The sequence below is a fragment of the Plectropomus leopardus genome, chromosome 19, assembly GCF_008729295.1.
Source record: "Plectropomus leopardus isolate mb chromosome 19, YSFRI_Pleo_2.0, whole genome shotgun sequence".
Classification (NCBI taxonomy): Eukaryota; Metazoa; Chordata; class Actinopteri; order Perciformes; family Serranidae; genus Plectropomus; species Plectropomus leopardus.
The window spans coordinates 16,720,935-16,748,727 of NC_056481.1; the positions used below are offsets into that span (position 1 = coordinate 16,720,935).

At 39.3% G+C, this 27,793-nt stretch overlaps 4 protein-coding genes across 8 annotated transcripts; 2 read left to right on the plus strand and 2 right to left on the minus strand.

Annotated features, from left to right (window-relative positions):
* Positions 1-146: 146 nt before the first annotated feature.
* Positions 147-4,697, minus strand: nubp2 (nucleotide binding protein 2 (MinD homolog, E. coli)). The gene is given in 8 exon segments (XM_042508591.1): positions 147-895; positions 1,419-1,488; positions 2,078-2,188; positions 2,317-2,471; positions 2,628-2,826; positions 3,759-3,779; positions 3,782-3,876; positions 4,398-4,697. Coding segments are annotated over 8 exon segments (807 nt in total). The 5' UTR covers positions 4,414-4,697; the 3' UTR covers positions 147-755.
* On the plus strand, positions 3,835-11,589 carry spsb3b (splA/ryanodine receptor domain and SOCS box containing 3b). Of its 2 annotated transcripts, none has more exons than XM_042508590.1 (7): positions 3,835-3,903; positions 8,371-8,506; positions 9,361-9,541; positions 9,780-9,967; positions 10,102-10,204; positions 10,557-10,682; positions 10,795-11,589. In XM_042508590.1, exons 2-7 carry the CDS (start codon positions 8,378-8,380, stop codon positions 11,331-11,333), a joined length of 1,266 nt encoding a protein of 421 aa, XP_042364524.1. In that variant the 5' UTR covers positions 3,835-3,903; positions 8,371-8,377; the 3' UTR covers positions 11,334-11,589. The 2 variants fall into 2 exon arrangements, with proteins under 2 accessions (XP_042364524.1, XP_042364523.1); XM_042508589.1 differs by lacking the exon at positions 3,835-3,903 and adding an exon at positions 5,867-5,945.
* Positions 11,590-12,869: 1,280 nt separating this feature from the next.
* Positions 12,870-17,681, minus strand: LOC121959193 (probable crossover junction endonuclease EME2). 4 transcript variants are annotated; one of them, XM_042508412.1, is made up of 8 exons: positions 17,141-17,681; positions 15,835-15,956; positions 15,593-15,688; positions 15,381-15,505; positions 15,186-15,264; positions 14,313-14,428; positions 13,858-14,047; positions 12,870-13,255 (listed from the first exon to the last, which is right to left on the minus strand). In XM_042508412.1, the coding sequence occupies exons 1-8, from the start codon at positions 17,583-17,585 to the stop codon at positions 13,100-13,102; spliced, it is 1,329 nt and encodes a 442-aa protein (XP_042364346.1). In that variant the 5' UTR covers positions 17,586-17,681; the 3' UTR covers positions 12,870-13,099. The 4 variants fall into 4 exon arrangements, with proteins under 4 accessions (XP_042364346.1, XP_042364345.1, XP_042364344.1 ...); XM_042508411.1 differs by having other exon boundaries at positions 15,381-15,508; XM_042508410.1 differs by having other exon boundaries at positions 15,593-15,691.
* A 1,272-nt stretch (positions 17,682-18,953) lies between these two features.
* On the plus strand, positions 18,954-27,335 carry mfsd1l (major facilitator superfamily domain containing 1-like). Its single transcript, XM_042508404.1, has 13 exons — positions 18,954-19,094; positions 20,693-20,793; positions 20,968-21,077; positions 21,189-21,244; positions 21,428-21,571; positions 21,658-21,816; positions 21,918-22,033; positions 23,099-23,199; positions 23,901-24,012; positions 24,095-24,232; positions 24,820-24,959; positions 25,047-25,158; positions 25,275-27,335. The coding sequence occupies exons 1-13, from the start codon at positions 19,073-19,075 to the stop codon at positions 25,413-25,415; spliced, it is 1,452 nt and encodes a 483-aa protein (XP_042364338.1). The 5' UTR covers positions 18,954-19,072; the 3' UTR covers positions 25,416-27,335.
* The last annotated feature ends 458 nt before the right edge of the window (positions 27,336-27,793 follow it).

Consider the following 27,793-nt stretch of genomic DNA (forward strand, 5'->3'; position numbering starts at 1 on the left):
TGAAGCTGAAGAGCAGGCTAGTTTCAGAAGATTTAATCCAGATCATAAAGAATCCTCTAAAAAAACAACAAATCAAGTTTAAATGACACGCTCGTTGGTATCGTTTGTAGCATGCAGCAGGAATCCAGTGAGATTAGTGTTCAAAGTTTGGCCTACTTTTGCGCTGGACTGGTCTAATTTGATCTGGAGTTTGTTTTCTGAAAATGGAACTGCTGCTGATGCATTTTACTAAGGCGCCAATCTACAATCCTGTATTACCACTGATATTGAAGTTATCCTGATGTGTCGACATGTCTGTCACAATCGAATTAAAGAAGATTCCATCTTAGATTTTGACTGGCTTCCAAACGCAGTGCTGTATATTTTACTGTGGCACATTGTGAGTGTTACACAGGCAGCATGACTTGGCATTTTTGACAAAATGATGGCCCTAAATTTGCTGCAGATTAGCTGAGTTGCCGTTTTACAGTATATTCCGCTTCCTGTAAAACTGCGACGAGAGCTGGTAATCTTCACACCATGGTTGATGCCTCCAGAAGTCAGCTGCAGCACTGAAAGATTATGGCACACACAGCCTCTTGCACTGTTTGCAGACAGTTATTTTTAATAAGATATAAAACAAGATCAGTAAATACATTTATATTGTGTTTATCTGTACAGAACAATGCAACATAAAAAAAAAATTACATCTGCATAATTACTAATATTTCTTCATGTGTGAACACAATGCAGACTTAAGCAAAAACATTCATGGCTCAAGCTGTTTGGAGGCTGTTGAGCAGAGTCTGACAGATGCTGCTGATGGAACTGAAGGTGGCGCTGTCGGGGAATGACTGCATGAAATCTTTGCCCTCCTCTATACTGCTGCTGAGCGCAGGATCCAAGGGCACAGAACCTAAAACAGAAAAGATAATGTTGATTACCTGGACCAATTAGTAGCATCACCGTAGTTTCACAGCACTGCAGAGAAATTCTTATTTTCTCCCAAATCATGTACTAATAAATGATAATCAATAGTGAGAATCCAGTGGCAATAACTTATCAAATACTTGCATAGCTAAAGCTGTGCTGCACTGTCAGCTACAGCTGGCCTGTCACTGCCACAGGGTGAGCTCGATTAGCTGCATCATTACTCAAGTGATTGATTTGCACGCAAAGCGGATAGCCGCAAAGGGAAACCATTAAATGATCAATTAATTTGCTAAGAATTATTGATAAGCATGTACCATGCCCTCACTGAAGTGTTTTAAACCTGCTGCTGCGTTGACATCTGGACCGACCATTTTAGCAGCATGGCAGTGTCGCAAAATGCCTCCTAAATCATGAGTGGTTGGTGAGGAGTGATGTGCACTCAGAGTGTTGTGACACCTTGTGGCTGGAAGCGAACATTACGTGCAATTCGGTCCCATTGATCTCACCTAGGAATGTTGATCCGGTCAGCTTGGCTAAATCTTCGCCGCCACCTTTTGAGAATATATTGCTGCACTCCTGAAACAGACAGAATATTTGTTTAAAAATATATTTTGAAATTTGAAGAAAAACAAAATCATGTATGGATTTTGGTGGAGATCTAATTGCATACTAAGACTGCAACAAACTAGTATTTTCATTGTTTTTGATGCTTTGATTATTTTCTTGGTTAACTGAAAAATACAAAATGGTGAAAAATTTCTATCAGTGTTTTCCAAAACGCATGTTGACATTCCCAAATGTGTTGTTGGTCCACTACCCAAAGATATTCAGTTTACAGTCAAACAGGAGTTAAAAAACAAAACAAAAAATAAATAAATCAATAAAATAAGTTGGAATCAGAGCATTTGGACTTTTTGTCGTAAAAATGACAACTGGATTAATTAGTTAATAAATAAGTTGGCAATTAACTTAACAGGTTACAGCTCATAAATGAATTGCTGCAACTCTATTTAATGCATTTTTAAAATAGGCAGTATCGTAATTAAATGTAAGATGAACTGTAAATCCTTCGTACTCTGTCATACTTGGATGCACATCACTGTAAATGTAGTTTCAATTGAAAGTGTCGCTGTTTCTCATGTGAACTGTATCAAAGTTTACATACGGAGCAGTGTGGACAGACAAAGCCACTCATGTTCTCGATGACGCCCAGAATCCGTACACCTGTCTTCTTACAGAAGGTGATCTCTCTCCTCACATCCCCCGTGGATACGGCCTGCAGCCAACACAAGTCCAGAAACACTGTCACTTCATGTCATGCGTCTTATAACGGTTTTTGGTCGGTGTAAGTTACTCTTCTTCCTCTTATCGTGAGCAGTGAGGTCTCTTCAGACTAATAGGTACCTGAGGTGTGGTGACCAAAATGGCTCCATCCACTCTGTGTTTTTTAAGGTTCTCCAGCACCGCTAAATGCTCGTCGGACGTCCCCGGTGGAGTGTCCACAAGCAGCACGTCCAGCTCTCCCCATGCTACATCCGACACAAACTGGCCAATCATTGCTGTTGGACAGGACAGTCACAGACGGAACAGATGTTGGGCAGAAAAATGTGAGTTCATGCTCGAATGCACAACACGCAGCACGCAGATTGGTGTAGAATTCGAGTAAAGAATCTTAAAATCGGTGCTGTACTCAGAAGTTGTGGAGAATAGCTTACCTGTTTTCTTGGGCCCCCTCCACACCACTGCTTCATCTGGGTCCTCCAGCAGGAAGCCGATGGACATGAGGGCGAGGCTCTTTTGGGCGTCAGTGTAGACGGGCACCCATCCTGAGTCACACTGGTGCACATCCGTCTGATTCACATTCAGCATGCGGGGGATACTGGGGCCACACAGGTCAACGTCCAGGATGCCTACCTGAGGAACACAGACTTTTATTAAACGGTCAGTTTACTTGTGCAGCTCATCTCTTGACATTTCTATGATCAATACTCAGAAATTGTGCACAGAAAGAAAAATAACTGATAAATATTGGTGGTCAGAGTGATGCTAAATGTAAAAGTGTGAAAGTGCTAAATGGTTTGTGGAAGCAAATACGCAACAGGAGTATTTTAAGTTTTACAGCCACTAAGGTATTGAAATTTACACCAAAAAGCCTTGAAATGTCTTATTTTGGAAACCGTTTCTTGATTTCCAATCAGAATTAAATTATTTGTTGTATTTTAATCAATATTCACAAATTCAGATACAAAAATGTAAGTTTCAGATTTTTTTTTTTAAAGGTTTATGGTCAAATTCAGATTTGAAAATTCAAGCTGAAAAATTCCGAATTGGCAACATCAATCTAGGGCAGCTTAGGCAATCAAGCCTGAATGTTTTGACTAGTCAAATTTGTCAACTGGAATTTCTAGATCTGAATATAACCAATCAAATTCGAGCAACCTTAATTGCTCTGAAAACTTAATTTTTTGGCACAGCATTTTTGATCATTAAAAAAAATCAATAAGACTTTGAAATTGCAAATCAAAAAAAAATTTTTTTATTTTCAAATAGTTAAATTTAGGACAACAACAAAAAAAAAAAAAAAACATACAAAACATAAAATAAAATATTTTCAATGTTATAAATCCAGTGGCTGTTATATATATAAATATTAATCTCTTTGTTGCTTCCACAGCTGTGCAACATGGGACTATTTATTACATGATATTTAAAGTTATGTATTTGGACATGCGTCACAACCACGTGTAGACAGCTCCTCTGTGTGTTTTTACAGGTCATCCACATGCCAGCTTATACTGACACCCTGATTTCTGCTGCACACATTTTCACCAGGTGCTGAAGCTCACTTTTTTCCCAGCATGCCTGAGAGGCCTAGTGCTAATTCTGTGGTGATGGTGCTCTTGCCCACACCTCCTTTCCGGACAGCACCAACACAACATGGCCTGACCTGGGCCAAGCTCCCGTCTAACATGCAAAGGAGAAAAAAAATGGGTGAGTTGGCATGAGCGCAGCACGCACGTGGAGGTTATTTCTAGAGTTTCTAAATGCGAGTAACTGTCACGAGAGAAGGTAATTTGAACTGTCTAAGCGACCCAAAAAAGTGTCACAAAGAGAAAAAGTCGCAGTTAGCAAAGGATGCATGTTTCATCAGCCGAGTTCACAAGTTCACATAACTTGTAACTACAACTACTAACTGTGTAACTGATATATTTAATACAAACAATAACTGTTCCGAGGTTATAAAATGTTCAGCTCCGTTGTTAAACATTTTAGCAATGAAATAGCTAAATATTTGAATCTCCACCTGATTTCTAATTAGCTTCAGCTAGCCTGCTAGCTAAGTTGTAAATGGGTATCTCTTATAAAACACGCAGCAGCTTTTTTACAACTGACAACTGCCAAGAACGACCGTATGGTTAAAGTACAGATTTACGAGCTAAAACAAGGACATAACTCCTCTTGGACTTTGTTGACAGGTAACTTACCGTTATTTTGTTCCATATTTTGGCTTTGTTACATGCACACAACACAGCACCATGGATCTATTGTAAATCGCAGATCACAAGCTCAACTATTTCCGTATCATGCGCCACCTAGCCAATCACACAGTGCATAAGTCCCGTAAGTCCCGCCTTTATGTCACAGCCACCAATAGGCTGCCAATGCGTACCACGGTCCATTCAATCACACCACAAACGCTCAAAATGTATGGCACAATGAGATTCTCTTTCTGCTTCTTTTGGTGTTTTAGATGATTTTTAATCTTAATTGAGATTACAACAAATTGTTTCAAAACTGCCTTTGTTCCACCCAATTTGTTTAGTGCTTGTTCCACTGTGTGTTTCCTTGTGGGTCCTCAGTAGTCTGTAACTTGTCTGGTTGTTGTTGTTTTTTGTTGTTGTTTTTATTGATTGCATGTTTTTATTTTTGTTTGTTTGCTGTATTATTTCATTTTGTGAAGCACTTTGGGAATTTTATTTCTGTGAAAGAGGCCATCAAATACATTTATTATCATTATTATTATTATTATTATTATTATTATTATTATTATTATTATTATATTATTATTATTATTACTTAAGGCAAATAGCTGGCTCCGGACATAAGTATTTATGTAATTTACACATATTGAATTAACTTGTTTGCCTAATTTTCCGAACATCTGGATTTTATGTTCAGATAATTAACTTTTTATAGAGCTTTGCTTCAAAGAAAATTAATTTTAAAAAACAGCAGCAGTAGCTATACACTGTTTGAGATGGATGTCTGATAATATTTGCTTATAAATTGCTTTTGCCTGGAGGTCAGTGTACCTTTTGGTCTTTGAATTTTCATTGTCAGAAACAGAAATGACAAAATAAAATAGTTATATGATTTTCATTTCAAAATCCAAAATATGAAAATTAAAAACAAGCCATTTTTAGTTGTTTTTTTTTTTTTGTTGTTGTTGTGGGTCAGAATGGATTATACAACAGAACCGAGATGCCATTACTTTTTTTTCTCTTATCAAATAAAATAAATAAATTACCACAAAAAAAACATAGTTGAGAAACAGTTGTTTTTTCTGGTCTGGTCTGGTCTTGGGTTTAAAAAAGTGCCACGCATGGGTGTAAAAAAAAGTTAGTGAGAGAAGTGAAGAGTAAAGACTGAAGGAAAAAAGTTCAAAGACCAAAAAAGTAAACTGACCCGTGGAGATTTGCTTTTCCGTCATTCTTCCCTTTACTTTTAATTATTCCCCTTAATTTTTTATCAAGTCAGCATACCACACGTTTGCACAAATGGCACTTGTATTATCACATACTGTATGTAGTTACGCAGTAAGGTAAAGGTAATACATTAACATAAACCCCTCCTCCCACACGAGACTTATCAAATGAGCACACGGTGAGGGCGTGGAGAAGTAATGTTTTACCTCTAGCCTGCTGTGAAGTGGGACAGAGTGCAAACTGCACCTGTCACTCTGTGGGATATAGAGGACACACTGGCATTCAAATGAGCCACTGCAAAACAGCGTATAGAAAGACTACAGTAAGGTAAGAGCATAAACTGCTGCTAAAAATTGAGATATTCATGCTGCAGTTGTGGTCGACTGAGTTTTAAGATAAAGATACAGCATTACTGAATATACATTCAGTATGTACTGAGACTTTAAAACATTCAAGCTGATGGTATTAGACTTGCAGTGAGAATTTTAGGTAGTGTTACTACACTGGCTTGTATAGTAAACAGACTTTCTGAAGTGGATTGCTAAGAAAGGACAGAATGTGCTTTGGCTGTATTTGAATAGAAAGCCTGGACAGGACATGGACAGTGGTGTGAGTTTCCGTATTTGAATATCTGAGACTTACAAGTAATTTAGGTCACTGTCACAGTCCATTTCTGGCTGCATATATATCATATCAGTCAGAACATTAGCTGAGAAGGGCACTGTAGTTTCTCATCTTTACTGGGCTGTCCAGATGATGCCTTCACAGTATGTAGGGTAAAGCCCAATTAAAGTGAGACTAGCGGTAGACTAACTAATCTAAAATTGTTGGCAGTTATCTCCTGCACCTGCTTGCAAAGCAGCCACCAGCTGCTGTGTTCAGTGTGGCATTAACCGAGACTTGCTATCAGGTTCAGGTAGAGCGTTTTTGTAAATAAAGACTCTTGTTGAGGTCGTCAACCATATGTTATATTGATATAAAACAAATCTATTATGTGTGATTGTGTGAATGCTTTGTGATACAACAAGAAGTTTGTTACTACAAGTGATTCAGTCTGAGCTTGATTAATTGTGAACAGGGATACATTACAGACAAACAAAATACTGCAGTTGAGGAAATTGATTGTAATGATTGATTACTGGCTGTGAAAGTGGTTAAACAATTTAACATGGATTATGTTTTTTTTTAAGTAAAGATATTCATCAGTTTTGTTTTTAGTCAATAAATCTGGAACCATAAAGATTGAAGTTTACCAAAAATGTACAGCTAAGAATTGTGCTTGTGTTATTAGATACAGGCAGAATGCTGAAAGGCCTTCATTAAGCCAAACTCAAAAACATAACTCACTCCCCGCTGCTTAAAAAATGATTTGAAGAGCCTCCCATGCCAAACTTTCATATGCAGTGAATTAAACTGTCACATACTTATGTGGGAACGGTCAATATTAGCAGGGGTGTAAAAACAAAGATATAAAACTATCTGTGATGTTAATGACTGGTACACATTGTGGTCACTGGGTCAGGTGACCTTATCTGCAGAGGAAGCTAGCGAGCAGACATGCTGCCACAGTGGAAAAGCAGAGGGTTGGGTTAAAGGTTAAACAAGTGCATGGAAACACTTCCTTCTGCAACTGCAGCATATGGGGACGGATAGAAATAGGAGAGCGAGCGCACAAAGAGGCAAGTCTGTATGTGACTGGACATCCTCACAAGAATATTTTGCAGCTTCACACTGAAAGGAGGGTAAAGGTTCGTGAATACCCTTGAGCCGAGAAAAGCCTGAAGCTCCTATTTACTCTTCAGCATTCTAACTGACCTTATTTTGGTTGTTCAACCAGGTTTGTGAGGCATTGGAAAAACACATACTGAGAAGCCCAAAAAGCTCAGCTATTTTCATTACAATGAGTTGGAAATACAAGACAAAAAAAAAAAAAAAAAAATCCATCCTATGATTTGTCAGTCAGACCACAGAAGCTACCGTCTTCAGAGTCTTAATCGGTTTAGGATTTAATTTTGTTTTTGTTTGAGATCTCATTTTGAAGCTTAATCTGTTAGCTGTCAATTTCAGAAAGCCCTCTTCAATCTGAAATATTTAGTAATGATAATATTGATAATAATAATTCATAATTTTTTATTTATATAGCACTTTTAAAAACAAAACTTTACAAAGTACTTTGACAAACAAAGCAAAAGCAGAAATGGGATACATAGAAGGCAATACTCCAACAGAAAGCCAAAGAGTTCTACTGAACACAAGCGAGACAAAACTAGTGCAGAGATAAGATAAAATTAAAATAGAAGACAAATAATGCAAGATGCAGACTTAAAAATTTCAATTTAAAATAATGCAAACAAACAGACAAAAAACAACAAAAGCAATAAGACCACAATAAAAGGAAAAATAAATAGAAATAAAAAAACAATAAAATAGGTAAAATAAATGAATTTAGATCAATAAGAAATAAAACGACAACATCATATAAAAGCAAGTCTATAAAAATGGGTTTTAAGAAGTGCTTTTAAAAAAGAAGTCTCTAATTCTGCAAGCCTTATTTCCTCAGGCAGGTTGCCCCTCCTTAATTCCTCTTTCTAAACGGACATGTATGTATGAAAAATAACATGACCTCAACAAAGAAATAAGCTGTGAACCAAGAGTTTGACACTGATCTGACGTGACATACATAAAAAGTAGAACATGGACCTACTGTACAAATGCCAGCTGGTCATAAAGGTGTTGGGTCTGCTGTCTGCAGAGCTGCCATGCTGAGACGAGGCCGGAACGGCCGTGCTCGGCATTTGGCCTGGAGCGAACAACGACAAGAGACAGATGCCATGGCAGTGATCCAGATGTCTGACAGGGAGGAATGGGAGGGCCAGACGACAACACAGGTGAGACACGGGGGGTTGTGGAGCTAAGTGTGGATCAGAAAAAATTTAAATGGAAAAACATATCAAATGTATTTTTGGTATGACTGGATAATGAGACATCCAGCAAATTTGTTGAAGTTTTAAGGTGTTATTAGAAAGAGGGGGTGTCTGTTTTTATGATGGTATTAGAAAACATATCTTTGGTATTTTTAAATACTCTGGCATATAGTAATACTGTGATACCGCCCAAGCCTACCTATATACTTAAACAGCATAATAGAATGCCTGAAATTTAGTGATGGCTTTTGGTTTTGGTGTGTCACCCCAAGATTTGCACTGGCCCCATCTGTCCACCTATAGAAAAGATTTTTTGGGTGCCACTGTCAGAACAGTCATGCTTCGACCATGTATAATTCTACCTGAGTGCCAGTATTTTTCCACTGGGACTGTCCCCTGTCTGAAATGTCCGTGTGTAAGACATGGTCAGGTCTCCAAAGGCAAGGAATGGAGGCTTAGTATTTTTGGAAGGGGTCTAATTTTACTTTCTAGCACACATGACCTCTGTAACCAATAGGAACCGTGAAAAGGCTATTTCCTTGAGTCTTTGAAACATGGCTCTCATTTGACTCTTTGGATTGTCGAGTGCCAGATCGCAAGACTTTTTTCAGTCCAGACTCTTTAAGGTTTTCTCGCTGCTACCAAAACGTTACTCTTTACAAAAAGGCAGCAGGGCTACTAGTGGAGTTTTTGAATAAAATCCTTAAGCTCTCTCCATTGGATCTGTTATACCTTTCCCTGCTACCATCCAACATCCCCGGACCATGGCCACATCTACAAACTCACAAGATGCTGTTTGTACTCTTTGTGTCAACCAGATTAGCAATGTGGAGTCTGAGGTGGATTACCTGGAGAGTTCTCAAACCGTATCTGAGGTGGTGGTCTTGCCCAGCACAGCGCCGGTGACAGGGGAGTCTTTCTGCCAGTGTGAGCGACAGGAAGAGCTCAGCCCGGGCTTCGGCGTCAGCAGCGACTGCCTCTGTGGGGAGGAGGATGAGGGTGAGCAAAGGCTGATGAATGCAGTAATGCAGCATGTGAACACAGCAGGGCACAGAGTAAACTGGCACAGTTACAGCGTTGAAGCTGGGCAGACTAATACAGGATTTTACATTATTATGAAAGCATTTTAATGTGAGCATATAACTAGCTATTTTAATCCATCCAACAGTTGTTCAGATATTCCAGTTAAATCACAGCTATCCAGCTACTACAGACATTTATGTGTTCGTGTTCCCAGGCTTTGACTGGGAGTGGGACGAGCATTTCAAATCTTCCGGAGCCTTCCTCAGCTGCGACAACAGGAAGGTGAGCTTTCACTCAGACTACAGCTGCGGCACCGCTGCCATCCGGGGCAACAAGGAGCTCGCAGACGGCCAGCACTTCTGGGAAGTCAAGATGACCTCTCCAGTCTATGGAACCGATATGGTGGGTAGCAGTGGGCTGAAAATGTGCCTAAATCTTTTTTTTGGATGTTAAGAATCATTGCAAATTGTCACTAGTGAGGAACTACAGCCAATGTACCTGTTTTGATCCTGGGTTTTACTGTTTTGTCGGTGTAGATGGTGGGAATCGGGACGTCAGAGGTGAACCTGGAAAAGTTTAAGTACAGCTTTGGCAGCCTGCTGGGCCACGACGAAGACAGTTGGGGGCTCTCCTACACAGGTTAGAGGACACAGGGAACAACATATACCGTGAATTATCAGTCATCTGTTCTACGTGTGATGAAAAGAACAATTATCCAAGTACTGTGCTTAATTTTGAGGTGCTTGTCCTTCACTGAAGTATTTTAAAGCAGTGTCTTGTTGGGACCTCTTGCCATATTTCAGATGTCTAGGTATTATTTAGTTGTGATTCAACCCTAATCTCCAACCCATTGTTTTTATGCCTCCACACTGGCGATAGCTGTGGCTGGAGGCATTATATTTTCAGGTTGTACGTCTGTCGCTTTTTTGTGAACGGGATATCTCAAGAGTACCCTAAGGGAATTTATTCTGTTAAATCTATCTGTTAAAAGGTCTCTTGCAGCACAAAGGGGACAAAGTGAAGTTCTCCTCTCGGTTTGGCCAGGGCTCCATCATCGGAGTGCACCTGGACACCTGGCATGGCACCCTGACCTTCTACAAGAACCGGCACTGCATAGGTAAGTTTCTCTGTAATTCATGCAGGTCCTCTAAGCTACATAAAATACAAAAAAACTGTATTTTAGTTCGCTCTTAATCCTCAAGTGTATTCATCCTCTCCTGCTGCAACAGGTGTTGCTGCCACAAGACTGCAGAACAAGAAGTTCTACCCCATGGTGTGCTCCACAGCAGCTAAAAGCAGTATGAAGGTGATCCGTGCTTGCTACACACCCACCTCCCTGCAGTATCTTTGCTGTGCCCGGCTCCGCCAAATGTTACCCGGCTGCCCCGACGTACTTAACACAATGGAGCTGCCCCCGGGCCTGCGCACCCTCCTCCACACACAGCTAGGCTGGGTCTTCACCCTCAGCAGCAGCCCCGAAGCCTCAGAGCAGCATGAGGACTTGCCTGAGGATTTCCACGAGGACATGAGCCTGCCATCCAGCCCCAGCCCCATCCCGAGCCCAGTCTCCACCCTGAGTGCCTGCGCCTCCCCCAGCCCCCGCACCAGCCCGCTCATCGATACAGTCCCGCACCAGTGCACCTGCCAGATGTCACCTCAAACGCAACCCTGCACTTGCCACTGCCCTCCAACTCCTCCCAGCAGCGATTACGACAGCTGCTGCTCTGAACCGGAGGATTACCAATGCAAAAGATGCCGCTGGACATGACAAGTAGTCATAAACGTATTTGTAAGTGTTTGGCACACAGCTGTTCTACCATTGCCATTGACGTCTCCTGTTGGAAATCATGGAGATAAGAGCAGTCTCATCTTTTAGCCAATATTTCTTAATCTACATTTTGAGTGGATTGTTGCATCTGTTTTATTTAGCAAAATTGTGTCAACTTTATCAGTGAATGGGGAGAGGGGAGTCAGACATTTTATTAACCCTTTGAAACCTGAGATGATTGGCTTTATTTATTTTGGAAAAATGGCAAGGAGAAAGGAGAGGCAACGAAAGAAGAAATTATCCTAAAATTTGAAAAAAAAAAATTTGAAAAGTAACTGAAAATTAGTAAAGAAAATAAGAAAGTAAGTAGGAAAAAAAAAAAAGAAAACATGGGGAAAAAAACAAGGAAACAACCTGGAAATGTGCTTAAAGTTTGTAATCATTTTGTAACTTAATCAAAATATGTAATTATGATAATTATAGAATTTCTTGCAATTTGTGCAACATTTCAGTCCAACTTCCTCTTTCCCTTTATCCCATGCATTTGAAAGAACCACTAATTTACTCAGGGTTCAAAGATGAAATACTTGTGACAGGCATCTGAGAGCAGCACAAGAAAAGTGATGTCGCTCCAGGTTTCAAAGGGTTAAGATGAGATTTTAGAGTGACATCTAGGTCACATTCACATTTTGCCAACTTCTGTCATGGGTTAAAGCCACCGTAGGTAACTTTTACAAAAATAACACATATTTGCCAACCTGTCACTATATCCTGACAGTAATGCATGAGACGAGTGATCTGTGGAAAAAATCATGTTGCTCTGTCTCCTCGTAGTGCTCCTAATTACATTTGCACCAAACCACTGTGCTTGAACAGAAAAAAACAGTCAGTGCCAGGAGGAGTCTCTAACGCGGTGTCAATCTCAGGCACAACGTACACACCAAAGACAAGTAAGCAGAAAGACAAGAAAGAAAGAAATGCAGTCGACAAGAGTTGGTCCTGGAGGTAAGTTGGATTTACTTGTCTTTTCCGTGCATTAGAGACGTCTCGGTTCTAACTGGTTGCTTTTAGTCAGGCACAGAGGATTCTTGCAAATGCCATTAGGAGCACTAGGAGGAGCCAGAGGAACATGACAAAGTTACCTACTGTAGCTTTAATAATAATATTAAGCTAGTCACTCTCTCTGTAAGGCTTAATGTTTGCCAGATTAGACTGACAGAAACAGCTACAAAAAATGTTATTCTCAGGAATAGACTCCAGGGGCAAAGGAGTTGCTTTTTTGATACTTTGGAAATAACTTTTTGTAAATGTGTTTTGTAATCAGCATTTGGGTGGATATCAACGGTGGTTGTGTTCTTGCTTTACAAGAAAAAATGTTTTTCTATTTATGAACTTTCTTACTGAGGAAATTCTCTAAAATAAAACAAAAATGAGAAGTTCTGTTGCAGCTTATTTCATAGTAGTAGTAGTCATTTTATTTTATATTTCACACATGAGCAAAAAAAAAAAAATCAAACATACTGTACCAAAATAAGACATCATCAGTCACATTAATTTCTTATTTTACTTGATATATTCCTCCAATCGGTTAAGGTTCAAATAAGTTTAAATAATGCTTTGCTGGAGGGTGAACATGATATCTAGGGCATATTTTTAGCTTGTTAACATCAACATTAACACATCAGCAGCAAAGTGGTGAGGAAGTGTCATTAGAAACCAAATTCGTCCTTGCTGACGTCCATCCATTTCGTTCTCAAGGGGACAGATCAGTCCAAGACCAGCTGTGGGTTTTGGACTGTGAAGCAGCGGTAAACTCTGGCTGATATCTCCGGTCCTATGCGTCTCTCTTTACCTCCACTTTTCACCAGGAGACCAGACAGCAGCCCCTTTCTGTCCTCCTCTGACCCCAAACTCTGGTACGCCTAAAAAACAAGGGAAATTGATTGGTTTTTATACTTAATGAAAAAGTTTTTGTGCCAAATTTGATTACGATATTCCCTTTAAGCCTTGTTGAGATATTACGGTTACGAGAATCAGATGAAGGAAAAGTCACAGTGACCTTGACCTTTAACTACCAAAATATCACATTGAATTTAAGTGGATGTTTGTGCAAAATTTAAAGAAAATCATCCAAAGTGTTGTTGGTATATCGAGTTCATGGGAATGAGAAAAATGTGATATTACGGTGACTTTTGACCAAAAAACTCTAATAAGTTCATTGTTGAGTCCAAGTGAAAGTTTGTGCCAAATTTCAAGACAATCCCTCAGACGAGGTTACAGTGACCTTGACCTTTGGCCATGACCACAAAAATGTAATCAGTTTGTTCTTTAGTCCAACCAAATATTTGTGTCAAATTTTAAGGAATTTGTTCAAGGTATTCTGAAAATATCACTGTCTCTAGAATGGGATGGACGGACAACCTGAAAACATAATTATTCCACTCTAAAAGGCAAAGTAGTTCACAAGTTTATCCAAAATGCCACAACCATGCAAATGGTGGAACTGAAGCACACTCAGGTGTACCTGCAACAGTAGCTGAGGAGACGGGTAGGCAGCGGTCACAGCGGAGGCCACAGCAGGACTGACTCTGTTCAGCTGTTGGATCTGCCTGCTCCAGACCTGGATCAGCCCAGAGCCGTCCCGCTCTACCCGAACCCCGCTGGCCCATGAACCGTCCACGCAGAAAGGCAGCTCTGCTCGCTCCGTCAGCAGTCTGGAAGGACATGGAAGGACATCTTACAAGTGAGGTAGGATTAGTCAGGTATTGAAGGGGTACTACTTCTGTTTTCAAAATTCTTATGTTATTCCTATGGTCTAAAGCAGTTCAAGATGTAATGTGATCATATTCAGTACCACCACACTTCTGTAAGTGCTTTTTGGTTAGTAAATAACTATATTAACTTCAGGGAGAAATGGGCAGGTAATGTTTGATGGTACTTTATGTCTTTTCATGTGTCAAGACCAGAGTGGCTGCGTACTTAAAAGGGCGTTTTGATAAGGCCTTGGTGACGGCACACACATGGTTCGTGACCTCCTGCCAGCCATCCAGGAAGACAAGCGAGATATTCTTACTGAGCTGAAGGTACACAAGAACCTGGAGAGAAATGGAGACAATTCCACAAAACTCATCATTTTCTGTACTCAAGCTTGAAAAGTCAAAATTTAAAGCTCATATACCATAAAGTGTGCAGGAATATGTTAAGTGTATCGTAAAACTTCAATTAATAGCCCGGGCTATTATTTGCCTAAACCACTGAACTCAGTAGGCATGCATTTGGGACAGGCTTTTATTTCTTTCACACAAAACTGTTGCTCAGCAAAGATGGTAAAAACAATCGAATTATTTAGTTAAAACTTTTTTTTGCGTCTCTCTTGTTTACTGTGCCGGTATTACTGTCTCCTCTGGTGCTCAATGTTTCAGTAAAATTAACTGTATGATTGAACGATAGAGTCTTACCAAGCAAACCTTGTGTTTAGCATATCCATATCGACAAAATTTAAACATTTATATTTGTCTGCATGATCTAAGCAGCTAACTGACATTAGTTTCAGTGGTCAGCCAACAACATGGTTTTATACATCCAAAGAGCTTCTATAAAAATTAATTGCATGGCAATCAGGCAAGGCTTTTAATTGAGAAAGATGGTTATTTGTCAAAAAGTGTCCCCACACCGGGTTAGTAAAAGGGACTGGGCAAGTAATTCAGACTCGGCTTATATTTGAAGTTTTACGATATACAGTGTTAGCCATCTCTTACCCACCAACCCTCTGAAAACATGCAGCTGAGTGGCAAAATATCTACAAAAAGAATATATAAAATTGATAAATCCTGAGATTCAAAGTAAACTGACCTCCTCAATTTCCACGTTCTCCATCCCAAGTTTAGATTGTAGTGTCTCATCTAGTACTTGCATGCCACTAGCATTGGTCCTGTTGGTTAGTAAACCAATAACTCAGGTCAGAATGTACATGAGAGCCAACACAGAGTTAGTAAATAATACAGTAACTGTCTATCAGAGGCCATGCTCACAGACGCACACACTCACCTGTAATCTGGCTGAGAGTCCGTTACTAAAACCGTTACCACTTTCCTGGCACCCCGGTTAAGGAACTCCAAAATTGGACTGACGAAAGACTCCACCCCTGTCTCCTCGTCGTCGCAGTCGAGCATCTGCTGTGGCAACAATATAACATGAAGTAGAGCTATCATTTAGGCTTCCATCAAAATTAATTTATTAGAACATCAAATGCTTCTTACTTTCTTCACAGAGACCACCAAGTCCATGAAGTCTGTCAGACCCAGCACCAGAAGCACTTGCTCCTCCTCCACCACCGAGCCCTTGCCATCTTCTCCCTGCTAAAGACAAAACAGTCATGATCCCACTGGAGAAGGTAGAAAAGGTAGAAACATGTGAGTACAGCAAATTAATAAATGTTATGCAGCTAACATATCACAATTATTCAAAGGTTTACTATGTTATGGAGGCCTGAGGTGCCTACCTGAGGCGGATCTCTGGTCCATGTGATGCTGTGTGGGAGCTGCTGGCTCTCGATGCTAAACCTCCAATCAAAGGTAGTCAGGGTGTCCAGCAAGACGTCCGAGCCATCCTGTTGTAGAAGAGCTGGAGAAAAGCACAAAAACTTAGGGATGAACAAACATAATCATATGCAGCATTTCAGCCTACGCTCCTCTTTGTGGAAGTGATAACCTGGTCAGATGATGCCTTTTCGTGGTCCTTGTTGGCTGAGACATTGTAAACTGTAGGTTGTATATACAAATTGCCCTTGCCTAATAGTTTTGTTAAAAATATATATTTATTAATACATATTGACTGAATATGTAAAAGTATTTCAATATTAATTTTCTGCAGTATTGATACACAGTTTTCTTACCTTTCTTATTGTTAATGTTTACTACAAAAAGAAAAGTTGTTTTCATACTATAGCCTTGTTATGTTCATCGTTTATTAAGAAATAGTACATTGCCCTCAATGTTAATTTTCCTTGTTGTTTTGAGCACGAATTGCTGCTAATTTAACAGTAACTTTTTTTTGATTTTAACATTTTAGAATTTTATTGTATACATAATACACTGCTCACTTTATCTATTTATTTAAGTAATCATTTGATAACCCAGTGTAGTATAATTATTCAATGATCACAGGGACCTGAGTACTTAATTTCAATCTTTTCACATTTTGCATGGCTGCGATGACTGTAAAGAATCCTTTAATACTGGACAATGGTGAATATCAATATTTTTCAAGTTATTGTATCAAAGTTAAAAGTTCCAGTATTGTGACAACACTATTCTCCAAAGTTTTTATTTATTTATTATTTATTACTCAGTTGCTGCGCATTAAAACACAATTGTTGAAACCCTGCTTTATTAGTGTAACAAAATGCACTTTAATTCATTGGGATACAAAAATAACAAGAGAAACTCTAATAATAGAGCACATTTTCCCTAAAACATTTAATATACAATAAACTATCCAACTTCCAGCAGGTTTTTTTGTACTTCCTCTACTTGTACAGTTGTCAACAACTTTGAAAATAAAATAAAAACATACAAATAACAAAAAAGGCAAAATATTAGCATTTTTTATAATTCTTCTTTTTTATCATAACATATATTATTTCGATCAATATCCATTTTTGTTTATGGTACTGCACTGTGTATTTTGGAGCATAAATTAAAAATAATTTTTAAAAAAACCCAACCCTTTTCTCACAAAATTCTCCATTGTGAGTTTAGTGTTAGGTTGAACATTTTCCGACAGCCATTGAAGGCAGCATAGTGTACCTGGATCTATGCAGACAGTCAGACACCTGAGGCAGTTCTCCGGCCGGAGACTCTTCAGGTTCTCCGCAGCCTCTCTCCTCCTCTGCTGCTCCTGTTTCCTCTCCTCCTTCTCCTGGGCTCTGGCTGCTCTCTGCCTGTCTCTCGCCTCCCTCCTCTCCCTGGCTGCCTGCCTGTCCGCCTCTATCTCCTCCTTGGTGCGCCGTTTTCTTGCGGGGCTCGGTGTGCCTCGTCCAGCTGGCCGCGGAGGAGACAGGGCAGAAGTTTGACCGGCTTCAGGTTTTATGGGTGACAAGTGGAGTTTGTTACAACTCTGACTGTCTGCTGAGTCTGTGCTGACTGTCGCTGTGCGACTGTTGTCGCCGCTGTTTAAATCAGATTGTGTCTCAGCGTCGCTTTCCTCAGAGTCAGATATTTCCCAAGTTTTAGCTCTACGCAGCACAGACATTTCATATGTTTAAGTCATATTCAAAAACCTCCCCAATTCATTGAACGCATCGTTTTTTGTAACACTTGCCAGTCATGAAACAGCAGTGTTTATATCATGTCGATGGTGTCCGCTGAGGGACAAACGGTGAGGAATGCGCTACTTATATTCGCGTTTTACCGTCCTAGAAACATCTACAACTTCTCAGAGTCAGAATAAACCTGACCAAAGAGGAGATTAGATGTCTTTTATTAGAGGCAGCAGAAGGCAGAGAGAGACGCAGCTGCTGACTATGGCCGACATATGTATTGTTTTTATTGGATTAAATTTCAAAACAGAGACACTGATACAACACTGACTGGATGGGTGAGATGGGATAGTACCTTTACTTAAAAAAAAGATAAAATCCAAAAATTAAAGATGCTTCTGTTACCCACTGCTATCTATGTCATTACACTTGACAGTATATTAGAAACACAGTACTCTAACTTAGATAATGCTATTAGACCTTAAAATATGAAAATGTGAATATGTAGGCCTAGATATTGGGTAGGTATAATTATTTTGTTGTATCAGAGTCAGATCACAGTAGTGGGCTACAAAAATCCATTTGATGCTTTTGGTTGATTCTTTTTGTCTCATTGTTTCATTAGAAGGCAGAAACTTTAATTAGGCCTAAGTGTTATCAAGGGATTTGACAAACATCAAGAATGTTAATGGTGCACCCACATTGATCTAAATTGATACAATACTTTTTTAAAATACTCAATATTGTAATTTCTTGCTTTGCTTTACATTGATGTCAATTGCAGTCTGTACATCTGAACCCGAATTTTAGGCTAATTTAAGTAAAAAAAAAAAAAAAAAAGGTTTAGAATAAATTCTTAATGATTTTACAAACATAATTTAAATAGGCATATGTTGTTAAAGATGTTATAATGTATTTTTTTCTATTAACAAATGAGTGATATATCTTATTGTACTCTGTATGATTTTTTGGGAAAAATCACAGAATCGTCCACATATTGAAAGAGCAATCTAGCAAGGTTTGCTTTTTTATTTTCCTTCCTGTCTTGTTTTTTTCTCTTTAAAATTACACAAAAAATAGCCCATTATTTCCGTTTCTTACATTACATTATTGACAAAAATAACAAAATCGATTTTTTATATTATTCTTTTTTTCTGAATGTTTAACACAGAAAATATTGCAATATGCATAGACTAAAAATAATCAAGATAGCCAGTGTACTATCAAGCGCTGAAAATGTTTCTCAATAAAGTTTCCGAGGGGGGAAAAAAAAAAAACATAGCTGCAGTATCGCTGCGCGCGCAGATTTCCAAACACTCTGCTGCGTCCTTTAACGGAAGTACAGATCGATCCATATGGTTTAAAAAGCTGCGATCTGCGCACAGTTGTAGCCTTGGACCTGCTAGCTAGGCTGTCCATGTAAACAACACTGAAGAATGTGAAGTTTTCTTTAAGTGGCGTTGTCTTTTTTTTCCTCACAATGGCTCAGCCGGCAGAGAAAGGTACGTCTGACAATAGTTTTATTTTCTAAAATTTAGCACAGCCACACGAACAGTCCTTTGTCTTGTAACCCTCCATACACTTCCCCGAAAAACTGGGCCACTGAAAGACCAGCTCAGCAATTTGCTTTAAGTGTCGTTAGGAGAACGCATGTGACCAAATGGGAAGTTGCCAAAACCTTGAGGTTAGCAATAACAGTTTGCAATATGAATGAATCTTACATTTCTATTTATTTTTTTTCTGGAAGTGGACAGTCTGGAGTCAGTGGGAAAGGAAAAGGCAAAATCAGGGTCATCCTAAATAACTCCCGTCAGCCTCTCAGTGAAGAGCTGTGGCAGATGGGAAGCTCGTTCACACACCGGATGATCTCTCTCAGGTGTACCGGCTGCTGTCGGACTGTACAGCATGTGTGAACCTCGGATTATAACTCAACACACACACATCCTTATCTCCGGTGTCTAGTATCCTCGAGACACTCAACTGTTCCTCTACATTGTCTGTTAAGTGTGTCTGCAGGTCCTTAAAAAGTCTAAAACGGTCCAATTTTATAAATATTACGCCTTTAAAGTCATTAAATAGTCTTAAATTAGACTTTCTGAGGTCTTAATTGCCACAAACATGTTGATCTAAAGTCATTTATCCATTCAGGCTGTTCATTTCTGTATACTTGCACTTAATGTTTGGTAGCTCAGTTTTGGAGAAGGAAATGAGCAACCTAACAAGAAATGACATAAACATTTGTAACAAATTATTAAAAAAGGTACAAATAATTACCTGAAAACAAGGGGAAAAAATAAAGTAAAAAGCAAACAAGGAAAGTACCTAAAAAGTGGTAAAAATGACAAAATATTATATATTCTGTAACTTATTTTCTCAAATATATAATTCTAACTATCGTGAATGAAATATTCCTTTAAGTACTTGATAAAATGTACTTACTGTAGCTTACTGTAACTAAGTCTCATATATTTTACTATATCATTATGTACCAAGTTATGTTAATATGTTACATTGCCTCTTGCATTATATTCTATTACATTAATAAAGACAAGCACTAAGTACCATTATACATTAGTATGGTGTACTTAGTTAAATAGCAGCAGTCACTATAATCACACCACTGTTACTTTACCTTGCAGTTTTGTCTGCATATGCTCTTGTATAGTTTCTGTCTTTATTGTAATTGTTTTTTAGTTCATATACCTCTGTTTTCTATTACTTCCTATAATTATCTGTGTTTGTTTCTGTGCTCGTACCGCTACAACAACAACATTTCCCTGCTGGAAATCAATAAAGGTTTATCTGATCTTATCTTAAGAAAGCTAAATTAAGCTGCAGCTCTTTCACACAAACAGCTTGTTTTCTCACTTAGGTAAACATGACATTCCCCACTGAGTTAAAGGACTTGTACAAAACCAAAGGTGAACATCAGCTGACAGGATTTCTTAAAGTCCTTCTTCTACTCAAAAACATGCTTTACTTATCTTTTTTTTGTGAAATAGTGAAGTGGTCATTGGTGTTGGTATATCTTTCTATCCATGCTTTCGACAAACATATAGAGTGAAGTTACACTCTTAATTTATTATTTATATTTTCACAGCGTATTACCGCTTTGTGGTGCTCTTCTTCAACTGTCTACTGACTTTCGGCTCCTACTTCTGCTTCGACATCCCCAGTGTTTTACAGGATCAGTTCCAAGGGGTAAGTAAAAAGTGGCATTGCGTGCCATTTTAAAATCACCATCAGTGTCCGATGATTTCTCCACATTACCTCAAAGTGATTGTTGCAGTTTGGTGTCAAAATTCCAAAGTCTGTCCACAGTTTTTTTGCTTGTTAGGTCATTTCTTAACGTACTGGCTTCCCTTCATCTGACAGAACCTGACATGTCCCAATGCGACAGTGATCAATGGGACAGTGGACTGTGTGGAGGGGTTGGGGATGAACCCTCAGCAGTACAATCTTCTTTACGCCATCTATGCTTGGACGTAAGTAGACACACACACACACACACACACACACACACACACACACACACACATTGACTTCTGGTTTATCAGTAAACAGCTGCAGTTGGTGCTCTTCTCTCGTATCAACAGGAATGCAGTAGTCGTGATCATGGCTGGGTTCCTGATTGACAAATTAGGAAACCGCTGTAAGTCTACGTTACATCATATTTGAAAATTTGAAACACTTGACCTCTTATCCATCTCTTTTATCTTCTTATCTTTGTTTTATCCCCTCTGATGTGATGTCGTCTTCTTATATTATTTTTATCGTCTTTTATTGTGTTTATTCCTATAATTTCTAAATTTTGATTCATTCCTCCTCTCGGCAGTTGGAGTATTTCTGTTTTCTCTGCTGTGTGTTTTGGGGTCGGCTCTCTTTGCACTCGGCTCCCACTTCAAAGGAACTCCCTACCTGCTGCCGCTCATGCTAACAGGCCGACTGCTGTTCGGATCAGGCAATGGATCTCTGACCAGTAAGGCCGCACTCCATCAGTAGCATACGTACTCTTTGATCAGAGGAATGTCCCTGAACTTCTCCTCTCATTTATGTCCTCCTCAGTCGTTCAGAACCGCATCACAGCCTTCTGGTTCAAAGGGAAGGAGCTGGCCTTGGCTTTCGGTCTGACCCTGGCTTTCTCACGCCTGGGGTCAGTCCTGAACTTCTTCCTCACCCAGAAGTTTGAAGAAAAATATGGCATGCAGTGGACGCTCTGGGGTGGTAGGTAATAAATAGAAAGATCAAGGTTTATGGCACGACTGAATAATAAGAAAATGTTAAAAAATAAGAGTATTTTTTTCACATGCTGCTTTGTTTTGTAGGTGCACTGCTGTGTGTGCTGGGCTTTGTATCTGCTGTTATAGTCAGCGCTCTGGACAAGATCGGTATGAGGCAGCTGGGTCTTGATGGCACCATCCAAGAGGAGTCCCGCAAAGTGGTACGAACAGTATCTTCTCATGATAACCGTTTCCATCTTAATTTAAAAAAGTGCAAGGATGTTGCAGATGTTGTATCCCACCTCAGTTATTTTGTTGAAATTATAGACTGTATTAAAAAAAAAAAGTGAAAATAGACTCCACAATTAGAAAGTGAACTGAATGCATTAGTGACTTAAACCTGCATTTTTTCTAATGACCAGCAGGGGGCGAGTCCACTGGTTTCAAAAAGACTTCAAATTCCAAAGAAGTCTGTGAGAAAATTGCTCTGTTTCTCACTTGATTTATTACCTCAGTAAATATTGCTAATTTCAAGTCTTCCTCAATACATCCAGATGTTCATTTTGTATAAGATGGTCCCAAATTGTGTAAAATAGAGGATAAAGGAGGGTATGCTTAAGGGCTCAGCTACCTTAGGTGTAGCATTGCATTATGGCTCCAACCTCTCATCCTTGTTTGATTACTTCTGGCTCCAAAAAAACGAGATGGCAACAGCCAAAATGCCAAACTGGAGCCTTTAAACCAGTAGTCCACAAACCAATTGGCTATGTTCACCTCTGTTAGTTAGTTTATTCATAGATGGATTATGAGACAATGGGCCTCTGGGCACAGACTTGCTAAATGGGCCACCATCTCTCCTACATAGGAACAAGATACACAGATTTTGTTATTGTTGTAGTTTTGTCTTTTTGTGGCCATTGTGTGTCTCTTTCCATTCATTTTGTTTCTCTTTTTAGTTGCTTTGAGTTCACTCTGCAAATGTTTTAGTCTTTGTGCAGTTACTTTTTGTCTGTGGCACTCCTTTTTGTCGTCATTTTGCATCTTTTTGCAGTTATATTGTGTCTGTTTGTGGTTATTTTCCCTCCTTTTCATTCTCACTGTGAGTCTCTTTGTGGCTCTTTGCAGCTGTTTTCCTCTCTTTGTAGTTGTTTATGTCTCCTTTGTCGCCATTTTGATTTTCTGCAATTATTTTGATTCTCTTCCTGGTTGGAGCACGTCTGTCTCCATAGGTCTATGGTTAAAATGTTCATTAACGACTACATTATTTTGTGTTTTTGTATGTGCAGAGGATTCAGGATGTAAAGCTCCTGTCGCTAAGATACTGGCTGCTGGTTCTCACCATCATGTTCTTCTACAACGGCATCTTCCCGTTCATCGCAGATGCCAGGTACGCATGTTTCTCAGGTTTGAAATGGGTTTTTAAGGCCGGTGTAGTGTTACTTTAGGACCTTTAGTGACAGACGTTTGGTGAAGAATCTCTTTAGATTGTATATATTCTATGAAACCAATCTATTGATTTGAACCTAGCATGAAAGCGTTTATCACAAAGATTCATACATAACTTTTTAAATCACGTTAATTGCTGGCAGGTATTCCAGTCTTTGAGAGACTGTACCAAGCTGAGTTTTAAAGTTAGAGCGATGATTCTGGTATCTTTTGAAACTAAGGAACCAAAGAAATCCAGTGATGTCAACCGTGTTATGCTCAGGAAGGGCGACGTATAAAACTCCAAAGTTAGGCTAAATTTTGGCGATGAAAGAACAGGATGGTCTTTCACAGGAGTTCCTTGACCACTGACCTCAATATATCTGAATGAAAATGGGTTTCATTGGTACCCATGAGTCTTACCTTTACAGACAAACCCGCTTTATTCTAGTCCCGTGCAGTTTTTCGCTGTCATTGGATTCCTAATCAAGACAATCCCATAAGAATCGCTTTACCTCTTCAGTATGGACTTCACAACTGTTTTGAAATGAAAAATAAATGAACTGAAAACATCTAATCAGAAAATGTGATTAAAAAAAAAAACACTCCAACACTTAAAATAATAATTAAGTTTTAAAATACTGCTGTTCTTTTCCCATACAGTAAATTCATTCAGGATAAATACAGCGACTACAGTCAGAAGGAGGCGGCCTACATCGCCGGGGCGGTTTATGACAGCTCGCTGGTTCTCTCAGCCAGCGTGGGCATTCTCATCGTGAGTATCTGTAACCTAACCCTCATATGAAGCATTATAAAATAAATCGGTGAGTTGGTTTTAACATTCTCTGTTGTTTCAGGATTATGTGGGTCTGCGGGGCATTTTTGCAGTGGCCTGTGCTGTCCTCACGCTGCCTGTGTTTGGACTCCTGGCCTTCACCTTCGTCCCTCCTCTTGTCTCCACCATATGGCTGGGAGTCACCTACTCCTTTGCTGCTGTGAGTTAAAGTCAAATTAATTATTTTAACATTTTAATGTACACCTACTTTCTCTCAGACAGATCATTTCTTATTGGAGTTATTCCTAAAGAAATGATCAAGGACTCTACTAGTAGCTACATTGTTGTTGCATTATGTTGACCCGTATTTTATGAGCGATTGAATCGTCTTATTCTTTTTCAGTTCCAAAACTTTGTGCCAGTGTGTCAATTGTGAAAAGAATGAGTTTTGTATCATAATTTGTGCTGTTTTCAGATGCCTTTAAAATAATTTTTAAAGGCATCTGAAAACAGCACAGACATGGTCATTATTTAAACATTTGAACATTTGAACCCTGAGCAAAATTATGTGATCTCTTTTAAAAACATGGGCAATGAACAACTTGGTGATAAATGTTACACAAATTAGAAGAAATCATTAGATTTAGAAAATTAGTTTTTAAACAGCTAGAGAAAATGTTGATGGGGGAAAAAAAAACTAGGGACAAAACATATTTATAATTATCATAGATGTATACTTACACAATTATTATAATTTTTAAGCCTTGTTTGTTTATTTATTTTTTTCTTTCTATGTTTTTTATCCAGGCAAGCATGTGGCCATCTATTCCCCTCGTGGTGCCTCAGGCGACTCTGGGAACAGCCATGGGTCTGGCCACCTCCGTACAGATGATTGGGATTGGGGTGTCTAATCTGGTCGTCGGGCAGATTTTGGGCACCAAGTCTAGGTAGGAAATACTTCAGATCTGGATCTGAGTCCATGCTGGATGTTGATCTTTGCTTACCATCTCTGTTTTCCTCCTTTCCGTGGCCAGTGAGACTAAAATCCCGTTATGGCGTTGGCAGAGGATGATGATCTTCATGTTGGCCAACACCATCAGCTGCATCATCACCTCAGTGCTGCTCAACGTTGTCGACCACAGACAGGTCAGACACCTCACACGCCGCTTTGATACCGTTTTATATGCGTTCTTTATGTGTCTATATACAGCTGACTTTAGCACAGCCTGCAGTGTGTTTAGTTAACACCTGTTTCTGTGCAGGGCGGGACCCTGAACAAGACAACCAAGAGGTCGGGGCAGGCTGAGAGAGACTCCGACAGAGAGCCGCTCAACCAGGCAGAGGAAGAGCAGAATGAGGATGAGGAGGACGAGGCGGTCAGATCTCGCTCTATCAACTCCTAACTTTTATTCACATTTTACTCAGTTTTGGACCTTTCTCTTTTTATCAATTTAATTTGTCACATGTAATCAAATAAGTTAAAAAGTAAAAAAAAAAAGTTTAAAAAGAAATAGTAATAAATGTATGTGTATGACTGTGGGAGAAACAGGGAGAAAAGGCCGTCATCAGGCTGTTAGGATAATTCTCCCGGCCTTATTTTTACAGCGCCTGGTGTAAACATCCTTTAGGCAGAGGAGAGCAGCGCCTCGTGTATGTTGAGCCAAACCAGTCATTCTTCGCAGGACTTTGCGGTCCTGTTTGGTGCTGTTTCCACACCTGAAACTCCTGCAGTGGTTCAGGGGTAGAAATTCCAGCTATTTCCTTAAGCATCTAAGGTGAAACAGTAGGTGGGTTTCCGTTAACACCTTTTTTAATGCACAATTTTAATTTGCGCATTCAAAAACCTGAGTGGAAATGTAAAAAAAAAAAAATTGAAAATAGTGGAAAAAAGTTTTTACTTTTTTATATATTAATTACTATGTTTTTATTGGTTTATAATTGCCTGAAAAAACAACTGTGCTTCCATTACCTTAGAATGAGCCGCTTATATCTACATACCTGCCGGATCTTCGACCATGGAGTCCGCCATGTTACTCTACAGTAGCCAAGAATGGCCACACTAAACTCTAGCCCTAGATAAGGCCAATGACGTTTTTGCATCAGTGATCATAGTTCTCCGACACATTTGGCACAGAGGCAAAGGTTTAATTGGTTGCAATCTGCAGTCAAGTTTCTCTCCTGCAACCTCATGACGAGATACCAATAAATCCCACACACTAAACCTTTAACACACTTACATGCACACGGGACTGTTGACAGAACAACAGCAGAGGCACCTGACCGGAGAATTAGCTTATCTTGATGAACAAACTCATAATATCCGCATAACAGTTGCAGATGGAAAAGCGAATGAAATAGCATTTTCTATCGCCGATTTTGCCAACTATTTTCTGCCTTGCCTTTCTCACCGCTGAGTCAGTATGCAGCACCAAGGTCAGGCCCTCAATGATGTGGACACTAAGGTACTTGAAGCTGTGCGCCCTCTTCCCAAAGTCCACTATCAGCTCCTCTGTCTTGCTGACATTTGGGACAAAGTTGATGTCCTGACACCAGAAGGTCAGGTCCTTCACTTTTATAATTTTAACATGTACCAGTTTTTAAATTGGACTTGGTTTATTGCACACCTTATTGCCTCCCTTTATTGTGTCTGTGGTTGTTACAGCAGATAATGCAGCAGCTAAAAGAATCCGAGCAAACCGCTGTTAAGCAGTATTTAAACCCAAATAGTATCAATATAATACACTATATATTTGAAGTAGCAGGTTTTCAGTAGTATGGGTAAGTAGAGGAAAAATCAATTCCAGGAAAACGTTAGGTTATCTCATTAAAGGAGCTTGTTATGATAATCAGTGCATATCTATGATTCAGAGTCTGAGCAGGGATTGTCTGCATACAGCTCTCAACATGGAGGTGACTGAGTCACTAACAGTGGCACACACAGGGACTAGCATGCATACAAAGCCGGACCATCTCCCACAACGACGGACAGCACAAACACAGCAAATAGTTGTTAGCTGCTACATTAATGTTCGAAATGTCATATGCAGTACCTTTAACCTTTAACCTTAAACTCTTTACTGCCATAACTGACTGTAAAGCTACCTGCGGTCACTAAGTAATTTAATGTCAACATGCATGTTACAAAAATGTGATATTTGTCTTTGTAATGATTTTTTTTAAGAACCACTGAAATATTTTTACCTCTTATTAGTAGTAGTCATTGTTAGTGATTTCACTTTGAACTTGAAGAAGGGAATTTGATAAATATTTTAAATTGCCAAAACAGCAAAAATAAAATGGGGTTCTCCTTTTTGACAGTGAAATCTGTGCTATATGTCTAAAAGAAAAAAAGCATAATACCCTCATGTTTGCTTTGTACCATATGTAGCTTCCCTCAGCTTTACAGAGCTTTATAATGAGTTTCAGCTTATTGTTTAGCTTTCTGGCCTGCAACTTTATTATTATAATGGTTACTCTCACTGCTCTCATGGCATTGTCATCAGGGAATAAGTTGTGAAAATCCACTGTGCAGCAGCTGCTTAGCATCAAAGCACAGACAGACAGTTCGGGATGAGTTGGTAAACACAGTGAAGCAGCTAAAGAGACAGACATTTCACTACAACCCAGGTTGACCAGCACAGCCAGTGTAATTTCCCAGTCAGTACTCAGCGCAGCATTCTTAGCACGTTTCAGCCAGTAGATGGAGCCGATTTCACATCTGTAAAGTTTAGCACTTTTGTAGCAAGCATTGGGATTGTAAAGACTGTGGGGTTTTTTTTGT

What these genes read in the sequence shown, in the direction of transcription:
- spsb3b (XM_042508589.1), top strand. Translation starts at nt 5,905, where the DNA reads ATGAGCCACTGCAAAACAGCGTATAGAAAGACTACAGTAAG. An exon ending in CTGTGGGGAGGAGGATGAGG is followed by an intron (nt 9,542 to 9,779) that starts GTGAGCAAAGGC and finishes TCGTGTTCCCAG; the next exon opens with GCTTTGACTGGGAGTGGGAC. An exon ending in TTGGGGGCTCTCCTACACAG is followed by an intron (nt 10,205 to 10,556) that starts GTTAGAGGACAC and finishes ATCTGTTAAAAG; the next exon opens with GTCTCTTGCAGCACAAAGGG.
- LOC121959193 (XM_042508409.1), bottom strand. Translation starts at nt 17,585, where the DNA reads ATGTCTGTGCTGCGTAGAGCTAAAACTTGGGAAATATCTGACTCTGAG. An exon ending in GACTCTCAGCCAGATTACAG is followed by an intron (nt 15,265 to 15,380) that starts GTGAGTGTGTGC and finishes ACTAACCAACAG; the next exon opens with GACCAATGCTAGTGGCATGC. An exon ending in CTCCTCAGCTACTGTTGCAG is followed by an intron (nt 13,256 to 13,857) that starts GTACACCTGAGT and finishes CTTGTTTTTTAG; the next exon opens with GCGTACCAGAGTTTGGGGTC.
- mfsd1l (XM_042508404.1), top strand. Translation starts at nt 19,073, where the DNA reads ATGGCTCAGCCGGCAGAGAAAG. An exon ending in GGCTCAGCCGGCAGAGAAAG is followed by an intron (nt 19,095 to 20,692) that starts GTACGTCTGACA and finishes ATATTTTCACAG; the next exon opens with CGTATTACCGCTTTGTGGTG. An exon ending in TACGCCATCTATGCTTGGAC is followed by an intron (nt 21,078 to 21,188) that starts GTAAGTAGACAC and finishes TCGTATCAACAG; the next exon opens with GAATGCAGTAGTCGTGATCA.